The 21459-nt window shown below is 39.9% G+C and overlaps 1 protein-coding gene across 2 annotated transcripts in view; it reads right to left on the reverse strand.

The window, feature by feature from the left end:
- Window positions 1-21459, reverse strand: part of CCDC102B (coiled-coil domain containing 102B) — a 619708-nt gene that overhangs the window by 22617 nt on the left and 575632 nt on the right. For both annotated transcript variants that reach the window (XM_069620783.1, XM_069620784.1), the window contains exon 5: window positions 1243-1351. In XM_069620783.1, the coding sequence (XP_069476884.1) occupies window positions 1243-1351 (109 nt within the window). The remainder of the gene's footprint in view (window positions 1-1242; window positions 1352-21459) is intronic.

A 21459-nucleotide genomic window follows, 5' to 3' on the forward strand; every position in this document is an offset into this window, starting at 1 on the left:
TAACCACAAACTACTCTGAACTGTGTGATCCTCTGCAAAGAATCTGAACCATTAACATTGGCCCATGCCTATTGACTTGAATCCTAGTTGTACTAAGCCTTTTCTGTATTGCCCTGCCTATCACTTGTTGGTGCTGATTGATTGTTGATGACCTTGTCTTTTCTCCCTTTTAAATTACTGGAGTGCCATCTTCCTCACACTTCATTTTGAGACTAACTTGTCCAGAATTGATTGGGGGTATTGTAGTGTATTAAGATTGTGATTTTCTGCTGCTTTATATTAGTGAACTGTTTTATAACTGATGGTGTAAATAAATGTATATTCTTTTACTCAGAAACCTTGAATCAGTGTTTGAATCATAGCAATTGCGGTCCTTTGTGTAACTTCTGATACTGCTCACTTTACTCTTGAGATAAGTCTGGCTGCTCAGCCATCGCTACCACTTTACTGTGTAGTACACGCTTGTACCAAAGGTGAATTTGTAGTTACACTTGTAGTTTTAATTGTGTGTGGTGTTTCCAAAGGGTGCTGCATATGATTCTACCTAACAATGTGATGTCCTGTGATGTCAGTTCCTGTGATGTCATTTTGCCAGATGTGATATGACATCACTCATTGTAATTTAATCAGGATAAAATTTCAGGTAATGACGCTTGTTGTGAGAACATTGTGTGTATGATGGCACTTTCACCATCCATAGCATTTTGATGAATTGGCCCCCCTTTATGAATGCGTTTGCTGTGCGTTACAGGAGATGGTTACATACCCATTAAATAATTACTAAGCAAATCAATTTCTCCTAACCAGCAAATCAATTTCTCCTAACCAAACTGTGAAGAAATGACCAAACAGACACACTTTGGTAGAACAGTCAAAGCTAAATTGTCGAATATTCGAACAATTTGGTTTTCAGGATCTCTAAAATAAAATGTCGGAAAAAGATGTACATACAATTAAGTTCGTAGCATATCATGTAATTGCTTTCTGCTGGTAATTCTGGGTGCAGTTTACTGCTTAATTGGCCTTTGTTGTCTGCTCATTACATGCAACAGCACCATGTACTCATCTAGAGTTCAACTGTGCCACTTCCAGGCAGTAAAATGCCAACAAAAAGGGCATTGCTGGCGTGCGAACGGCATCATAGCTATTATTGTATTTCTGCTGGATGTCCTTAAACAGCGCAATGAAAACATGACAGATTCACAGCAAGGTTCTGATATCTCTAACATTATAATGACTTACTTGGTTTAGAGTGCCTTGCTTAATTATTGTTGAGTGTTCATATTTCAGTTTCCAATGAGACACTTCACATTCGAGTTTCTTTATCTGCTTTTCCAGAAATGATCGTAATCTAAAAATAGGCGTTTAGAATGGTTGATTAAGAACTGTTCTTAGATTTAGTTACATACATTACAAGCCACTGCTGTACTAATGATTCATTTCTCATTACCCACTTGGCGCAGCCAGACAGCACTTACAATATGCATTCTACTTCCTCATGAAACAAAAACTGTTTTTTATGTAATCCTTCATTAATGTAGTTATTTTTTCTCTCTAATTAATTTTTATTTTTCAGATATTTTTCTAGCCCATATTTTCCGAAGTGGAGAGCCTGGTGCGAGGAAGATGGACAGGGCCTCACCACTGTGGACAGAGGGAAAGGTGATTGATGTTTCTAGCCCCCTTCTGAGTGCTGTTCCCCACTAATTTACAACAGTTCCCCCATTTTAATTTGTCTCCTGTGGTGTAGTGGTGGACTTGAAGGTACTTCTGGTGCATTGCACCCTTCTAAATTCACCATTGTACCCCCTTTTCTGCCAGGATTTGCCTTTTGGACCCCTACTAGACCCCCTGATTCGCTGACTCGTGGTGTGTTAGAGAATTTATGCGCTGAAGAATTTGTGCAATATTTTCAGTGTGTAGTTTTACATTTGATACTAACACTGAAAATTGGGGGGGGTAAATAGAGTGAGTTGTTGATTGCTTAGGCAATGAAAATTCTAGTAGCCGTAGGTGCAGGAACATAGTTAAACTCCAAAAATCAAGCACAATTAAAAGCTGAACTTCAGTGCTTCGTGAAGAAACAATTCAGAGAGCGCATGGAGATTTAACAGAAGCGAGATGGACCTTGAAAAGAGAACACCCATTGTTCATGCAAAAGCAGAAAGGGGAGGGAAGGATAAAGTGAAGTGCAAATGGAATAATATTCAAAGGTCGCCAGACCGAGGAGCTGGAAAATTACACATGGGGTGGTGACAGATGACACCATGACATAGGAGAGGCAATACTAAATTAAACAAAGAGAAACATATATAGGAGGCTGAGATGAATGAAGGGTTTGAAATGGAGGGGGAGGAAAGGCCAGAGGAGGTTTTTGGAACTGGGGAGAGTTCCAAAGGCTGGGTCTCCAAGTTGCTCACCAGTTGGGGCTGGGGAAGTCAGCTGACTAATAGTTGTAAAGTGAAGGCTGTGATTTCTCACTCTGGGTAAGTTGTCTGGCAAGAACGTGCTCGGGTGTAGTAGATGTGTGGGTGTTGATCCTGGCTAGCAGTTCTGCAAGGAGTTTGTGGAGTTGGCTGACAGCTGCGCAGGGAGACCGGGGTCTGAATTGAGGACATTGAAGCAGGCCCAGCTGCATGATAATAAGTCATGTGTATGGTGTGTATTAATAGACAAATACATAAGTAAAATTCCTCTTACAGGATAATTAGAAAGCTGTCAGATTGGACACAAAGCAATACTTCCTAAGCCTTTAAAGTACCAAAGGGTTAATGAAGTAAGCTTTGTTTAAATGTATACATGGGAGTTTGTCCCTTAGGTGCAAGGGGTTTGCTATAACAAACCATCCAATGCTAAACGATGAAAGGAGGATCACAGAAAGCTGATATCCACATGTTATTAAATCACTGTAATAATAAATTAATGCAGGGGAGGGACGCTTAGGGTTCTAACAAATCATATGGGCTGTGAATATCTTTCCAGGTAAATGTCGATTAGCATGCGTGTTTTATATTTGCTGTTTTCATTTGTTAGTGCCTGTGTACAACAAGTGATGTAACACGATTTCCTGATACAAGCTGATGATTACCTATATAAAGTGTGCATTGTAAACGTGTGTAGGGGTTTTGTGTCTGGAGCCTGTCCCCTTTGCGTCCAGGAGTAAATGCAGTACTAATTCTGGTTGAGCATAGCTGATGTCCTGAGGTGAAATAATAAAGTCAGAAAAAAGGAAGACCCAGGCTGTATCTTCCTACAGGTTGTGCGCCAGGCTCTGGTGGGTGTTGAGACTTGGATTCATATAGCATGATGGAGTGCTGCTGATTGCGGAGTGACTGCTACTTCCAGCCCTAACTCACGAGGGAAGACCTGCTTAGGCTTCAACAAAGCCTTTGCTACAAATCCTGAGCCTCTTGAACCCATGTGAGAGGGGAGTGGAGATAAGGGGGGGGTGAACTAGAGGTAAGCCTCCCAAGCCAGTCAGGCATTCTCCACTCTACCTCCCGTATACATAGGCTCTGTTGGGCAAACAAGGGGGGGGAGCAGACTTCTGACAATCCTCCCTAGCCATTTGGGTGTTCCTCCTGCCAATTATACTCCTTTGAAGTGTATTACACAGACTTTTTAGTCTTTTCCCATTATGTCCATATGTTTGTTATTTTTTTATGTGCGATTTTGTATGTAATTGAGTTTACTCAGAGGTGATATCACCAAATTATTTGCTAAAATATTTGTGTCCACACTATTTGCACCATCTGCATTTGTGCACTTTTCTGGTACATTACTATCCTCTGGTGTATCGCACATATACTGTTATACCAGTATATTGGTGACTTCACTTTTTCAAATAGTGAATGTTTTACGTGTACACTACATTTTATATTGAACTGTGAATGGAATTCGTGCTCAGCTGTCTTTTTAAACATATCTTGCACATTGCTTATTACTCTTTTTAGTCATTCATATTATTGATCTGTCTAGGATTACCATGTTTATCATGACCAAAAGAAAGGCTAACACACATATCTCCCCACCCACTAGAGCATGGAAATCTGACACGCCTATGTTACCAATTAATGATGCTAACATCCTAATCCTAATTGCTATACTGAAGATTCCCGTTGAGTGCAGTCCGCCATTTTCCCTTTGAGGACGCCAGGCAGCCTCACGCAGAATACCTCCAATGGACAATGCATGAACAGGCGAAGAATCACTATTAAGGCCTCGCACCAACTATCGCACTGCGGTTGCTGACATATAAGGCAGCAATATATGACCAAATGCAATATCTGTAACAACAGTATGAAGTTTTGTAGTATTCATAATGTGTCAACAACCGCTATCATGCCTGTACCCTGTAACAAAGTTATTGCAAGTAACAGCGCCTCAATGCCCCTGGGCTGCTTGCGCGCTATATAAATATAAATCAATGAGATTTAGGTGTTCATGCCAATTTTTTTGCAAGCACATTTACTTGAGGCTCACTTGTTTGCAATTTTAAAACACAGTTCGTCGCAAGTATATGTGGGGGGGTTGGGTTTGGGTATTTAATTATGGTGGGGGGGTTGCGGGTTTCTCCCCCTGCATTTTACTTATGAGGAAATGAGTTTAAAACAAATTGTGAACAAATGGGCCTTGATGAAATCTCCACGAACAATTAACGTAGAACCGACTGACACCATTTTAAATCACCTCAATGTAACACTAAATCACCCAAGTCAATAATTGAAAATAAACTGCCACATCAGAAAAACAAGAACAAGAAACGTTTTGCAAATCAACTGATCACCATGTGGATCAAATCACAGCCCATGATCTATTAGTGCCACATACCATACTATTTCAGTTTACTTTAGCATTTAAACCTATGAAGGGTAGCAGTGAGACCGCCCCCATTGGGTGATGACTATCTTAAAGAGGTTCAGGGCCCTACATCCCAAGGAGGATAGAAGTTTTTTTCAACAATATTTGCTGTGCATTTGCCAGACCACTTGTCCCCAACTGATCTAATAAATCCTGAACCGAAAGCTTTCAAGGAGGCAGAAAAGCCTCTATTAGAACCCACACATTTTATTATAGATCCTTCAATACCCTGTACCAACAGCTTTCACACATTAAAGTCATTACTGGAAGTGGACGTCAATAATATAACAAACTGGGAAAATCTGATCCAGTTGTCTACTCACATTATGCCAGGAAGATAGGGTCTTACTATCGACTAACACTCCATTCTCAAATACGATTTAATCCATCTATCCTTCCTGTATGTTACTCCAACAGGAAGTAGACAATCGCAAAACCAAGCTTTTTTCATTGTGTGACGTAGTTACAACTTTGAGAAAAGATGTAGACAAACTCGATCAACAAAATTGAACGATATGATATCCCATGAGTGAATAACCCCAGGATGGAAGGCAGACTTACAGAGGATAAATAATATTGCTAATAAATCAAATGTTATTGTATATCTCAGGAACATTGTAGGTAATTCTAGCCCACAAATAGGGCTAAATGATCCATCACTTAAGCCGATTATGTCAAGGCATTCGAAATGCCCTACAAGATTGACAAAAGAATGACCTAACATCTCAAGCTCTTTGAGTATATCTAGTTAGACTAAAAACATTCCAAATCCGTTGTATTTACAAAACTCTATCACCCACAAACATAGAGTATTGTTTACTGATATGAAAGCAGTCTATATGACAGAAGTGCCAAAACTGAAGAAGGGTTCTTTTGAAAATGGTGAATCGTTTATAACTAAATGTTCTCACTGGTTGAGACACTCGCATGGTTGGATATCTATTATACATGATGATATGATATGATACAGGCTAAAAGAATTCAAATCCAAAATGATAATGCCAATGATTTGATAAAACGTACTGTCACATCTAATCGCTTAGGAGAGGAACTTACTCTTCTTGATCTAAGACCATCGCCACCTGTAGACTCAAAGATCAACTTCATAGTTCTGAGTCAGTTAATTCACGTTATTTCTTTCCCAGGGAGGACAACAAGAACATTGTGCATAGAAAGGGATTCGAAGAATACTTGAACAATTTTAATATAAGTAAACCTTCCCAGGCTTGATAACGATCACCCTTCCATGTTCCCTATGTCATTAAGATAAAACCTCAGGAGGTACCCAAGAAGCGGAAGTATCTGAAACATCTTTCACAGAATGTGGCAGGCATCCAGTCCAAATTGGCAAACACTGATTTTGACTAATTTATGGAATGCAACCACATTGCCCTACAGGAAACTTGGGCAACTTCATCAATGCTCAGATTAGGTTATGTATGATTTTTTAATCCACCAAGAAAAGAGAGTAGAGGGAGCCCTAGTATTGGCTTACTTACTTGTGTCAAAATGTATGTAAATGCTAAAATACACCAAATAAACACTAACAACACTGACATTCAAATTCTCAAACTGACATTGCCTGATGGCACCTTAATAATTATCGTCAATGTCTATATTAGAGCATGTCATTGCTCATTATCAGTATCTTCCATCAAAACCTTAGAAAATTGTATTGCCATTTTCAAATGCCAATCTATAGACACCATTAAGCCTGTGATCCTCTTACTTGGTGACTTTAATGCTCAGATTCTGTTTGAACCTCTGATCTGTCTAAAAGGCGTGCTCAATTGTAATTCCACCCCCACAGATACGTTATGGGGAAGATTTTACAACAGAGACTTTGTTTGCTGAAAAAGGATTATGTTATGGTAATGAATGTATACAAGGAGAGCTTCCCCAATTCCCCAACATACGGATCATGAAACACAACTAGTTGCATTGATTACTTTTTTAATAGATGTATCTAAGTGGGGGCTCCTGAATTAACTTTGAGGTGTTAAAGGGATGAAAGTGACAAAGACCCAATAGTTACGATGTTGAACATCATTATTCATAATTCTGGTTGCACTTCATCTACCCTTGAAATACATCAGACAAATGATTGAGGTAGACTAAGGTGCCACCAAATAATTTAGAGCACTTTTCTGTAGAGATCTATAATGTAGCCACTTAAAGTAGGGGATGATGAGAATAGATGTATTGTGAGAGAGAAGATTTCAGGAAGGTGTGTTTGTGCCACAAAGTGTCCGGACCATGCAAGGACTTGTAAGGATGAGAGTCTTAAAAGGTATTCTAGACTTGGTCAGAGCCAATGATATATCTTCAGTATTGGAGGGGGTGTGTGTGTGTGTGCGCGTGCGTGCGTGCGTGTGTGTGTGTGTGTGTGTGTGTTTAGGGATTTTAGTAACAATTCTAAAAAAAATTAAACAACTGTCAAGACATATCACATTACCATAATTTAATGTGTACCTAATCATTTTGTGTGCAATAGTGGTGCAGTTGATTTCAGAAAATAAAGGTTTAAGGTTAATTATAGGCGTAATGTACTTAATGGTCAATGTGACAACAACCGCTGTGGGTGCGTTCACGTGGGGTGGGGGGAGCAGAGTTAATGACCACACCAGGGGCTTTAGGTTACTGAGCGGGGGGAACAGTAGGAATGTTGAAATTGGCATGCTTTTCCTTTGCTTGGGCGTAGAACCTCCTAAAAGTGACATCTTAGATTGATTATGGCTGAGCAAGCGGAGCTGTATCCATTGATCAATAATTCAAAACAAATGTGTCACCAGTTTCCAGTATTCTTCAGGGTCCCTGCCCAGTCTTAACATGTTCTGATAGTTTTTGGCTGAGTTATGGAAAATTACTCATCTCTTATTCCATAGATCATGCAATGGTTTTAACATAAATATTAAACATTATCAGTGTTAAACCTGATCAGTGGGGAACCTCGCAGTCCACAGAGCTCTGTACAACCACCTTAATTCTGATCTGTCTGCTTCCTAAAAAGGAGTTAATCTACACTGAGCCTTTTTCCCAAACACACACTGGATAAAGAATCAGTGGGGTATCATGGAAACTTTAATCACGCTTATTGTGTAGTTCCGGCCAACGGTAAAATAATATGCTCCCCACTTATGACAAAATGTGCTAAGACAAAATGCCTACAATATATTGCAACTTACAGTACGTAAATGGTTATGAACCGCAACAGATATTAAACAATATATCGGAAATACTGAATAGTACTTCCTTTAAAGCTGTGTTTTTGATTTGGCAATTTCCCAGCTACAATGCCTAGCAGAATACATTTACTTTGCTGTGTAGTCCTGTATCTTATAGTTAATCCTTTAGAAAAACAAGTGTCCACATGTAAATAAAACACTGCACAGAGCACAATAATTGAATTGAACAAAATCATTGAATACTCGAATCAACCAGAAATATAATATGCAGAATGAACCGATCACATTATATAGGAAAGCATTTTGGCATATTATAAAAGAGTTTGAAAAGAGGGAACAGAAAACTAATTTCTATACTACAAATCTTTCACTGTTATTCTGCTTCAAATTCCCATTAAGTGCAGGTGACAAAATGACTACTGCTCTGCAGGAGTACAAAGATGTATATTGGATACAGTGCATACTCAGCTCCACACTACTGCTAAACAAGCAGTGATTGCACTGATCAAGGTGAAACAAGCTCAACCGTGCAAACATACCTCCTTAGCCTCTTGTGGTAACGTGGGCCGAGGGAGGTTACTAACTTCAGGGAGGGTGTGAGCACACAAAGAAACATGCAAAAAAAGAATACAACTTTGGTACCAAAATAGAATAATGTATAGCATGTGTTTACACTAAGAGGAATCTTTAATTAAATTGTAGGTGCTAACACACTGATAAAACATTAGTAACGCCCATTTGTAAGAGAATACATGGAATATGTAGACTTTGGGATGAAGGAGGGCCGCCAGGGTCTGAATGTTCCACTACAAAAGTATATGCTTCAAAAGGTAAAGACTACGGACCGGGGAACATATCCGCACTACCAGTTTCTTTATATTCTTCGTGGGTGGCTCGGCAGGAATTAAACATTTCCGTGACAGACAAACCAAAAAACACCACATGCTGAACATCTTTAAATATAGAAATAAATAATCCACATAAACTTCAGTCGTTCGTGTTTTTGAAGTGTACTCAACAAACTAGCAAAAGAAAAATGTCCCTGGTCGTAAGCAGCTTATTCCAATAGTGTAACATTAAATAACATTTCGTTCCACTATACCAATTGTGAAATCTTTATCTGCGGCTTGGCCAACAGGGTAATCATTTCATACAATAACTTTAACACACTATGTTCTCTCTACAGGGGTTTTAAATATCAAGAAAATAATGAATATGTCTTTCCCCATACTGACATAGTCAAAATTCCAAATTGCATTATTTGTTAGCTTTACCTTGTCTCTAATGGTTCTCTAAGAACCTCAATATGGAACAGAATAGACCCTCAATAGAGAAGATTTTTTTTTAAACAGGTCAAAGCAGGTATGGATTTGTTGGTTATGTATCATAATAGTCTGTGTTCTCTGAATTGTAGAATTTCCTGACATACTATTTATTCATCAGCATTAGTCACAACTACTGCTGCCTCAATAATAGATTATATTTACGTTAAACAGAAGAGTGCAAGAGTGGTCGGTGTTTGGCTGGAATTATTGCAACCACAACGCTTCAACATGCGGATTGCTGCAGTCCTCTTTTTGTTTCCTGTTGTTCCAGCCTCTCGCTTGGTAAAAGGGTTAAAACCCCTTTCTCAAGCAAAGCGTAGCGAAGAGTGCAGGAGTGTTTGGTATTTGGTGGAGGGTTGAGGGCTGAGGGCTCTCCCAACCCACAGCCCCTTTTATTTTGGAGAAAATCCTGTCTATGCTGGAAAGAAAGCAAATTGCGGCATTGTAAGTACGATATATTAGTATAAACGCTTACATGTGACTAAATGAAAGATACTGCAAGCAAACGACATGCTGCATTCTACGAGGACTAAAACAGTTTGGTGTGCAATTCCTCTGCTTAAAACTAATAACTTATTCAAGGGTTTTTAAGGATTGATAGCTGCCTTTAGTAAATACCATCAGTGAAGTTTTACGACCTGATCTATAATGAAAATAAAAGAGCCAAAACGCTCCGGGCTACAAAGTGGGAAAAGTTAAAGGCAAACAGTCTTGTAGCCCTGTGTACGCTACCAAAAACACCTACGACGGCCCAAAAAGAAAAAGGGGCAAGAAGGAAACCAAGGTGGACACGAACCAACAAACAAAGATATTGTGTTTCTTTTCTGGCACAAGGCTTGCAAAAGTAAATAAGGAAGCTGACACAAATGTGGAACAATATTCAGAGCCAGTAGATGTGCAGATACAGGCAGCTGAATGAGATAACCAAACGGTATTGGATGGCGAACAATCTCTATTCAATGAAGGTTCACTGGGTAATAATGGGTCATTACTGGCCTTATGTGTGAATGTGGGAAGGAATTCCATGGGACTGGGGGTGCATTGAAATAATAGAGAGACACAATTTTCTTACTTATCGATAAGTCCCAACATGGATCCATGGCCCTGCAAATCAGGATCCCTGCACAGACGGATCGCCTTCAGAAAGGAGGGACAGAGACAGATGGTCCTCCATTTCCGAGAACACATCTCAAGCTATGATACAGGCATTGACAGAGAAAGTAGAAGCTCTTTTTTCCCTATGCTGGGCTATGGCTTCAGACCAGCAAAGACTTTATTCTCTTACTACAAAGCTGATTTTGCCAAATTTCCCAGGAACACCTTCAAATTTCCAGTCTATTATACCTGGCAAGGTTACTCCACAACCAAGAAAAATGACGGTGAAAGCAGAGGGGACATTTCGTAATATATTGGAAAGTAGAAGTCAGCCCTTTTCCGTGCCGGAAGTAAACCCAGATACTATTAATATATCAGACTCTCAAAATAACACATGGAGATCCCAAGACTCAGTGAATATTGCGGCAGCGACAGAGGAGGACGCTATAGACACCCTATGTGCAGAAATCTCCATGATGGAAGCTGCTACACCTAAAGGCATAAAGGCCACCAACCATGCAGCTATACAACATTTCACACAAGCAGAGCTGGGAGAAAATAAAGAATACAGGGACTGTGACTAACAAAGTAAAATCTCAGGTCAAATCTTGGCAACAGGCCAACCGGAATTCACTAAGACACAGCAGGACGGAACCAGAAGATCAGTGGTACTAAATGGTCCTCTGGATAAATGGGTCCAGTTTCAAGCCACAGAAACAGTGAATCCTTATAAATCACAGGTACCTACGTCGACTATGGGGAGTCACAGAAAAACTGCCCACTCTGGGGTAGGTTTGAAGAGGGACCAGGTGGCCAATGTGGGAGGACTATGGAAGATGCCTACACAGCAAGGTGAACATAGACAAGGAGCATTGGTGTGCCATCTGCCTGGCCCTCTAAATTCCCTAAAACAAACTACTGATGTGAACCATAAGTCAATGCTAAGGAGCCATCAGGGATATTCATCTGCACCCACAAGTATGCAGCAAGGGTCCCCCAATGCCAGTGAAAAGGCTAAAATACAAGTGCCTTGTCTCAAGTATGACCGGGAGACATTGGGTATGTCAGTCAGGCTGGATGAGATTGATACCTCTAACGCAAGCCCTTTCAGGAATAGATCTGCTTTGCTGCACTTACGTTCGACTATGCCATGGTTATCGTTAATAACAACAAAAGACATTGTTCAGATTATGTTACCAGAAGTGGGAAGTCCAACAAATTGGTCTGTCGTATGGTTTAATAATAAAATCACGGTGTCACTGTTATGTGAAAATTCCCAAGCATTGCTAAAAATTGGCATTAAATTAATAGTGTGCCAGGCCCGGCCCCAGAATAAAGATAGTAATGCCTTAAATGGCTATAGTCAGAAAGGCCAGAAAATGCGGGGTACGAAGAAAGGCAATACACTGAATACTACACACAAGAGTATGACAATATGGCCCGGGAAGCCAAAAAGAAAAATGTGCCATATCAAAGTAGGGAAACATCGGCTCACTGACCTTTGAGCTTTGAGCCTTGCTAGTTGGAACACACGAGGATATACTCACCTACGGAATAATGCCGACTCATTGCAGCATTTAAAAACGTATGACATTTTTATGCTGCAAGAGACATGGTTGGACTGCCCCCTGTGCATTGAGGGTTACCATATTCATTAAGAACCGGCAAAAAAGGGTGATAAAGGCAGAACCCATGGTGGGCTTTTAATAGCAGTTGGCCAGAAATATCGCTCAAGACGTGTGTTAGTGGATTCAGCCAACAGATGCCTTATGGCGCTAGCAGTGGACCAAGAAGGGACCAATGACTGGGAGATGCTTCTGATCAATGTGTATGTGCCCCCGACCCCCGGATTGAAGGGTCTGGAGGATATTCAAAATAGTATCAAAGATGTATTATCAATATCAGAGGGGGCGGGGGAGACACATTTGAAAATAGTGGGTGGTGACCTAAATTCTCACTGTGTCGACATCAAACTTAGAGTAACTTATAATAACATTGTGCCATGGAGTGTGATGGTACAGGAGGGAGGAAATAATAAAGGAGACAAATGGATCTTCTTTCGAAGTAAGTGGGATATGTGGATGTTGAATGGTAGGACGGTGGGTGACATCCCAGGAGCCTACACATGAAGGGGTTACAAAGGTGTTGCCACCCTGGACTACCTATTTGGCAATAATGTGTGTTTGCAGATAGTAAACAATTTATCAATAATACGCACAGAACATAGTGATCATGATGTATTGGCAATAGAAATTAATATACTCTCACAGGTTGGGAAGTTTAGTAGGGGTAAGAACATTGTGGTAAATCATGCTGGAAATGTGATACGCTAGACAGAAAACAACCTCACAAAGATTGAGGCTCTATTAGGGGATTACCTTGGGCCCTTTTTAAGTAACATTGAAAGAATGAGTGCTGATGAGATTGAAAGATGGATCCAACAGTTAACTAAAAAGGCGGGGACCACAAAGAATATAGGACCTGCTATCTGTAATAAAACCATCCATGACTATGATAAGACAATACGGGATGAAAAACGCAAGATGTGTAGTGAATTACAAAAGCTCTGTAGAAATGGGGTAAAGTGTTTAGAGTTGGCAACATGATGTAAAGTGATCAGAAATAGAAATCAAATATGGCTTAAATGCTGGAGAGCCTCGATCCTAAATGTAGACTGGCAGTTTATGATCAAAACCCTTAGGAGCAACTGCCCGCAGAAAATGTGGGTGAAACTGCCAAAAGCAAAAGGCGATGTAAGAAAATTGACAGTAAACCTTATAAAGGAAAAAATGTGGAAAGTCTACCTTGAGGATAGGATGCTCGCACAATCATCCAACTCACACCCAGATTATGAAATTGGGGACTGGCCACTCAAATTTACTAAGGAGCTAGGGAAGAAAGTCATTATTAATCTGAAAACTGTAGTTCTCCAGGCCCTAATGGTCTGGCAAATACTGTACTCAAGAAAAACCCAGATCACTGGGCCCTTATATTAAAGGTTTAATTTGAGAAGGTTTGTGACACAAAGTGGAAGCAGGCAATATTAATACCGGTTTACAAAAAGGGGGATAGGAATCTCCCAGAAAATTATAGATTATTATCTATGTTAGATGTAAGAGGTAAGATATTTTCTACCTGTGTCAGAAGCACTGCAAGTATGGGTGGAAGAATCTAAGATATTACGATTCACTCAGAATGGGTTTCGAGCGGGTTCAGGTACAAGCCACAACCTCAGAGCACTTGTAACAATAATCAGAGATACTCTAGACTCAAGAAGCCAGGCTTTGTATGTAATATTTGTAGACTTCAAGACTGCCTTTGACAGTGTAGATCGATCATGCCTCTGGGAAAAGATAAATGCAGCTGTGTGCCCATCTTGGTTGATTAATATTCTGACGGGTCTGCACCAGCATACAAAGCCAGTGTTAGGCTTACAGACAAAGGTATGGTAACAGCCATGGTAGAACTGCAGAGGGGAGTGAAACAGGGTTGTACCTTGACCCAGACTCTGTATAAACTTTACATGTCAGATCTACCAGAATGGCTAAGATCCAGAAGTGGGATGTTGTCCGAGGGTGGGGGGTTGCCTTCTACCCTGTCTTCTATATGCGGACAACCTTATACTTTTAAACCACACATGCACTGGTGCAAAGGCCATGTTTGAAACATTGTGTAGAAACGCAACACTAAACAAACTAACTATCAACATGGGGACGACTAAAGTTTTGGTCATTTCTGCAAAAAAAGGTAATACGCCCTACCTTTAAGACGTCTTTAGGAAATTTAGAATATGTTGACTGTTACCCCTATCTAGGATTGGATATAAGTGGCACCAAAACATACAAGCACATTGTAGAAGCTAAGAAGATAAGAGCCTCAAGGCTGGCCCAGCAGATACTGAAATTTGCAAGACATACAGCTGGCTATTCCCTAGAGTGTATATTAATGTTATATAAACAATATTTCTGCCCTATGGTGCTATATGGTCTGGAAGCCCTTGCCATGCGAGATCGAGCTTGGCTATATAAGAGTGAAGGTGGCTTCTGGAAACAGATGTTGAGATTCAAAGCCGAGGCTTCAATACAATATGTTACATTAGAACCGGGCTTGATATCACTAAGAGGTGAGCTCTTGAGAAAACAGGGCTTACTATATATGCCAAATTCATGCAGGCCCTAGATGTGAGTTACTTGGTTTATTGGCTACCATTGGCCATGGAAAAGACAGTTTTGAATTTGTGGTCAATGACCTTTTTGATCACATAGGTTGGCACCCAGATTTTTCCAGGGGCTCTTCCTATTAAACATTGCAACATGTCTTTACAAGCAATGGGATTGGGTTGCTAACTACACACATGTGGAGACCCTGAGCAGCCATATCTTTATGGAGGGGGTATTATATAGTCATCTGAAATCACAACTGTATATCAGACAATGCCCATGTTTGAAGGTCTGTGCCTTTAGTTTGAGGCTGCAGACAAATAAGCTCCAAGTATTGGCTTTAGTGGGCCCACAACTGGGACTCCACCGAAGTGAGAGATATTGCCGCCTCTGCAAGATACCTGAATATATGGAGACAGCAAGGCATATCCTGACAGAATGTGGAAGCATGCACAATGTATCTATGACTCTACTAGGACCTTTTGTGTGCAATTACGATCATATCAAGAGTACTGATTTCTGGGTATATTGTCTGAATACAGACAACCAAAAGGTACATATTGCCCTTTACCAGGTGTGGGAAATTGCCAAAAAGAGACTTGAGACAGTTAACCAGATGCAACAGCACACATATCTCAATCTAGTAAAACTAAATAGAAGTCGGAATCACACTGATGAGATATTTTATTGTAAAGTTTTTATTTAAGAGCCTTATATTTTTAAAAGTTTAAACAACATTGATATTACATTTTATATTTTTAGGAAATCTATACTGTGTTCTTAAGAAATGTGAGGACAGAAGTATAGGTATATCGAATAAAGTCATTATAAAGGAATTAAGAAATATATTGTTTTGTTGAAATTGCACACTCTGTAAAATAGTATTGAATTCTTGGTAAAATTATAGGACTTATTGTATTGTATTATTATGTATTATTATGTATTATGATAGTTGTTTTTGATTTGATGTTTGAAAATGTAATGTAATTTGTCATGTTCTATGAATATTTTGTAAAGTTTCTACAAAACTAAACAAATAAAGAATAATAATTATGTTAATCAAGATTCATGGCACAGTATGATCAACTTCAAAGTCATTCAGTGACTTGAGAAGGATCAGGACACCCCCACCCCCGGCTGACACTGTAAGGTTTCCATTCTACAGATATTAGAATGTACCTGAATGTTGAGTCCCTTTCTTCAGATGCCCTTGAGTTCTGCAATTAAACAAGAAATGTAAAATGGAAGGCTGGATGTTGGGTGATGTAATTTTAAATGGTTTAAGTATTATTGAGATCATTTTACTGAATCTTCAATGGAAGTATTAAGAATGTATGAGCCATTGGACAAGATGAGAGGAGATATTTTTTTTTTAAGTGGTTGCGCAGCTTGCCAGAAATGTAATAATTCTTAAAACATGTGGTAGGTATGTCTCCTCTTGCTACGAAGCAAGAGAGTGTCTGTTAGCCCAAAAGCCAAAGATGATGTCCTTTTGAAAAAATTCAGGTGCAGCTATGTAAACATCTCGAGAAAGAAAATAATGTTATTTGAAGAGTGTCTTTGGGAGACACTGCAGATGCAACTATGGAATAGGATCAAACCTGTTAGGCAATTATTTCCAACAGTACTTCCAACATTCAATTTCTGTAGTTCAGGTCTCAGTGAAACTGCCTGATTTGATCATTTTACACCATTACACTTGGTTATGAAATTAGGTCCTTATAGTGCTCATGACGTATTTTCTGGGAAATTAATATTAATGATGTTGTCCCTAAAAGGCGGTTATCGAGGGATTTTTTCATTTGACAAGGTCTCAGAGGCTTTGGTAGCCCCAACAAAATTTCCAAGCAGCAGAGCCCAGTCATATCCCAGCTGATGATGAATAGAACATGACTGGTGTGTTTGCCCAATATTGTCAATTTTGTCTAACAATGCAGCAGTGCCTATCTGTTGGAGGTCAGCTGCAATCATTCCATGGTATAATAATGTTTCCAAGATTGACCGCAAATATTTTTGGAAAGTTGCTTTACTAAATAGATATCCAAAGCTTTGAGGTAGAGTTTTGTTCAAGAGACTGCAAGAATTGTCATTGTAAAGATGTAGTTTATCATCTTGACAAGATGCGTTCCAGAAAAATATGAGTGTGTGATTGATATTACACCATTTTGTAGTGAAAACTTGGCAGCTAATGAAACAAAAGCTCCTTTTGGCCTTTATGGACCTCAGCAGTGCTTCCAATTGGGCCAATAGAAATACACATAGGAATAAAATTAGAAAATGTGGGAATTGATTTTAGCTTTTTGAATCACAGTGTGGCCATATGCAGCAGGACGAATGCCAGGATGAGATTATGAAGGAAAGAAAGGGCAGCACTCAACATCATTCCCAGAGGTGCATGGTGTATAACAAGGCTAGGTCCTTGCTACACTTTTATTTATTGGATATCTAAATAATATTGACCAGATGTTGATAAGGGTAGATACAGATATTCCAACAATTAAAGGTCATACAAATCCACTTCTTTTGTTTGGCGCTGATGCTGTGGTCATAGAAAATATGGAGTGAGTTAACATAAAATATGTTTTTAATTCTGTGTTGCTTCTGTGATGGCAAAGGCCCCAAAATGAGCAATGAGAAATCTAAAATCTAGTCGACTGGCCAGAAGAAGCCTCCAATATCAAAATACATGATCAAAGGTAGACCATTCAAAGTGGTGGCTATATACCACAATCTAGGTGTCTAACCTGCTTCTAACATGCTTAGCCGTCTTAGATTAAATGTCCCAAAATCTTACACCACTTTGTTCTCCCGCAATCTTACATCTTTTCAAAGAGAGTACGGAAAAAAGGAGAACATTTGGTGAAAAAGACCCAATTTGCCCTAAAGAATATTACTCGAAAAGCTAAGAGCAATTTATTCAATCACAAATAAAACACGTTGAAAATAAACATAGACTCCTTTTTAAAACATTTGATTCATTTGTCTCCACTAATTGCATTAACAACTTGGCTTTGCATTCCCTGATGAAGGTTAATGATTTGTACTCTTTCTTCTGTAATTTGATTTCAGACCTGTCAACAAGAGATCTCTTCCACTAAATTATACTCTCAGGACTGGCAAGTCCCAGCTACTTCCCTTTCTTGTGTTGTGCCTCTTTTAGTGTTCCAAGTTGTCCTATTTCACAAGGGTATTCCACTTCTATCCTATTTGACCACTTCATGTAAAACCTATGATGTCCTGCCAGCTTTCATTGCCTCATCTCAGTCCATTATGCCACTAACTTTATTCATCTCTTGCATCTTCAGAGGTTTGTCCCTGATGCCCTTAAAGGAGCTTGCATTGCCCCTCTTTTGTAAAAACATAACCTTAACTCATCCATTCTCAAGAAACTTCAAACTATTGGTGACCTACCTTGGCTTTCCAAAATCCTACAGAAGATTATTCCCTGCCAGCTCTAATTTCATGTCAGATCTCATCGACTTCTCTAACCTTCTCCATCGTGTTTTCTTCCCCTTCATGGATGGGGCAGCATACAGTGTTGTATCAGAATGGTATGACATTCTTTTAAATCCTGACTTAAACCACCTAACCCTCCTGGGAAAGTTGGCTCCATCAGCAGATACTGTCAATAATCTCTGGTTTGATTTTAAAGTCCTCTGTCTAATTTTTAAATGTCCAAATTACCTTGTACCCTCATACTTGTCTAACAAAATGTGCAGGTATTTACCCCCACGTCGGCTGCATTCAGGGGACACATGTTGTTAGTAGGTGTGTCTTCTGCTTGTGTTTTTAGGGGTCACCAAAGATTTGGAGTGTTCGGTACAGGCTGCAAATGTCAATGAAATCCCTTCTGCCTTTTCATAAAGCCTTTAAAACCCACTTGTTCAAGTGATTTACAGGTTATTATGCTACCTCAACTTGGCCTCCGGGCTGCATCTACTGTTGCTGAGTTTGTTCTCTCTGGTTGCTATTGTCAACATATTGTTCCCCATCAACACCTAAATACTATTTAGTTTGTCCGGATTGCAGTATAAATGACTCTAATTAAATTAAATCAAATCAAATGATATCCTTCTATCCCATCTCTCAGAGATATACAGTGTTCTAGTATATGTAATTATCTGATTCTGCTCTTTTGTATAAGATCAACTAAACATGTCACCATGGGAGATTTTGTTCTTCCAATGTATGCCCTGTTTCTTGTGGAGTTCCTCAAGGATTCCATCTTTCCCTCCTCCTTTTTTAATATTCATGTAAGACACCACTTTACACATTTCAGTGTCATTCCTATGCTTAAGTTACTCAACTATATGTAAAAAACATTTCTGGCACAGACGACCTGCCTTTTCTAACAAATGTTGTTCTTTGAATTCAACACTGGATGTTAACTATCTGTTGTTGAACCATCTTAAGCAAAATATTTCCTTCAGTCCCAAAAATTGTCTGAATAACCCAACCAAATTTTCTCTTTCCCTTGCGACAATCCACATGGAGTTTGCAGAAAAGAGGATTTGAGATGCTCTACTGATTAAAGCTGCTATTTTCTGGGTCAGTCGGGGGCTTAGTAGTGATCATTTGTTACCTCGTGATACATTTTTAGAAAACTCAAGCGGACCTCAGTGTTGATAATTGCATGGGGAGTTCTGAGAGTGTTAAGTAATGAAGATCATTTTCTAAATCCTTCAACCATTCCAGAAATGCTAAAACAATCTTAAAGGCCGAAGTCTTTATTAGGTGATGAAACTGGCTCACTGCATTAGCTAAACCATCCGTGTTTGGTTATTCTCAGATTACTTTAACTGAACGTTCTCTATTACATTTTCATATTACCATTAATAGGTTGCATAAGGTGATGGTTTTAGACACTGAGCTTAGACCAGGTCATTTTAGCTCATAACACAGCCAGGTCGGACTCGGAACCAACCAGATCAATAATGTGCCTATGTGGCAGCGGTATGATGGAGAACAACCCCACTTCTTAGCGTAATTAGCTTGTAAAACTAAGATGAATTCCACTGAAAATTATTGTCCGAACAAGAGAACTCAACCTGATGCATTAACCATTGGTGTAACTAACATGGCCTCAATAATAGTGCGAACGAGTTTATTCAAAAGAGATGCTTTTGTAAAACTCTTTTTCTTGTATGAAGTTTGAGTTAGATGCATGGAACTATAATATGATATTGGTTCATGGGGTCTTACTATTTTCTGCTAGATATTATGTGATTGCTCCAGGAACTTTAATGTTGAAAGGATGAATATGTAATATCTGTGCTGGGATTGCTTTAAAATGTATTTCTTGTACAGGATACATGGTGGCTTCTGAGAAGTTTTGATTTTCTAAACAGATTGTTTTATGAATTTTGCCTGCAAAGGACAGGAATTTGAGTTAATTGCTTGCCTTTTAATATGTTGGTTAGCGCATAGTATATTTGGGCTATATGGTTTTGTAGAGATGTAAATATGGTATAGGGCACTTTTCCCCAAAAGCTTGAATTAACTGACTGACAACAGTGGTTGTATGCTGGGGGTCGGTGTGATGTGCCAAACAAGATGGCCACCTGACCTACGAGCTCCATGGCTGTAAATATCCTGATTAAAAAACACAGCAGAACGGCGTTGCTGCTGACACTGTCATACAAGTGGGAAGGTGCATGAATACCCCAGCACAACCAGGGCTACTTTGAGAGCTGTCCGGCGCTCCGTTCCTGAGAAGCACCGTCCAAAACTCAGGCATCCCTCTCAAAGGCTGCCTGACTTCGCGCCGAAATCCTCCCGAGGCCAGACAGCGAGGACCGACCCAGCACAAGTACCACGCCCCACTGGGTCAAAGCGGGCCTCTAGGGCAAGACCGAACGCGTTACTCGCGCTCAGGTCCCTCTGCTCCCCGGTGGCGGACCTGATCCCAACACCATTGGATTTAACTCCTGGCACGGGTCAGCTATTAAGGTACGTGGGAACATCGAGGGCTAACACTAAGTCTGACTATCTGGCACCATATACAACCACCACATACCACAGTCAGGGAACCAGCTCTCCTCTGCTTTCAACTACAGGCCCCTAGGTCTGGGGAAAAAATAAAAATAACCTGTGACTATCACATGAACATGGCTGGTGGCGCCAAAAACAAAGAAAAGAAAAAGGGTCCTATGGATGCATTTGCCAACTCCCCAACCAAGAACACAATACTGAAACCACCGAACCATCCAGCAACCCTTCCCCTGACCCCTCAACACAAAGTACGGCTCCATACATGGCAGCTATGGAAAAAAGATTTGCATCCATTAACGCCAAACTAGATGACATCAGCGACAATATCGCCTCTATCCGCACAGACATCAAGAAACTTAATACCAGGGTCTCTGAAGCGGAAGACAAGGTCTCTACCCTAGAAGACATAGCTATCACCCAAAGTAAAACTATGGACAGGATCCAAAAAGAAGTCAAGGCCCTCCAGAATAAATGTGAGGATTTAGAATCCAGATCTAGACGGAATAATATAAGAGTATAAGACCCATGTGTTCATGGAACACTTTCTGGAAGATCTACTCCATTCCAGAAGCACAGTTCTCAAGGAAATTCCTGGTTGAAAGAGCACACCAGGCACCAGTCCCTCCACCCAAGCCTGGAGCACCACCAAGAACGATTGTAGCCAGGCTACTCAGCTTTAGAGACCGGGATCTTATCCTCCGCCTGGCAAGAAAGCAGGGTCCTCTAACCTTTGAGTCTAACCGCGTCCACATACATCCAGATTTTTCAATGGGAGTACAAACTGTGTGAAGATGCTTTGACCCCGTGAAAAGAGTACTGAGAGAACGGAAAATAATACATGCA

Source organism: Ambystoma mexicanum, chromosome 5q (assembly GCF_040938575.1).
Source record: "Ambystoma mexicanum isolate Mex_15411 chromosome 5q, UKY_AmexF1_1, whole genome shotgun sequence".
In the NCBI taxonomy this organism is placed as follows: domain Eukaryota; kingdom Metazoa; phylum Chordata; class Amphibia; order Caudata; family Ambystomatidae; genus Ambystoma; species Ambystoma mexicanum.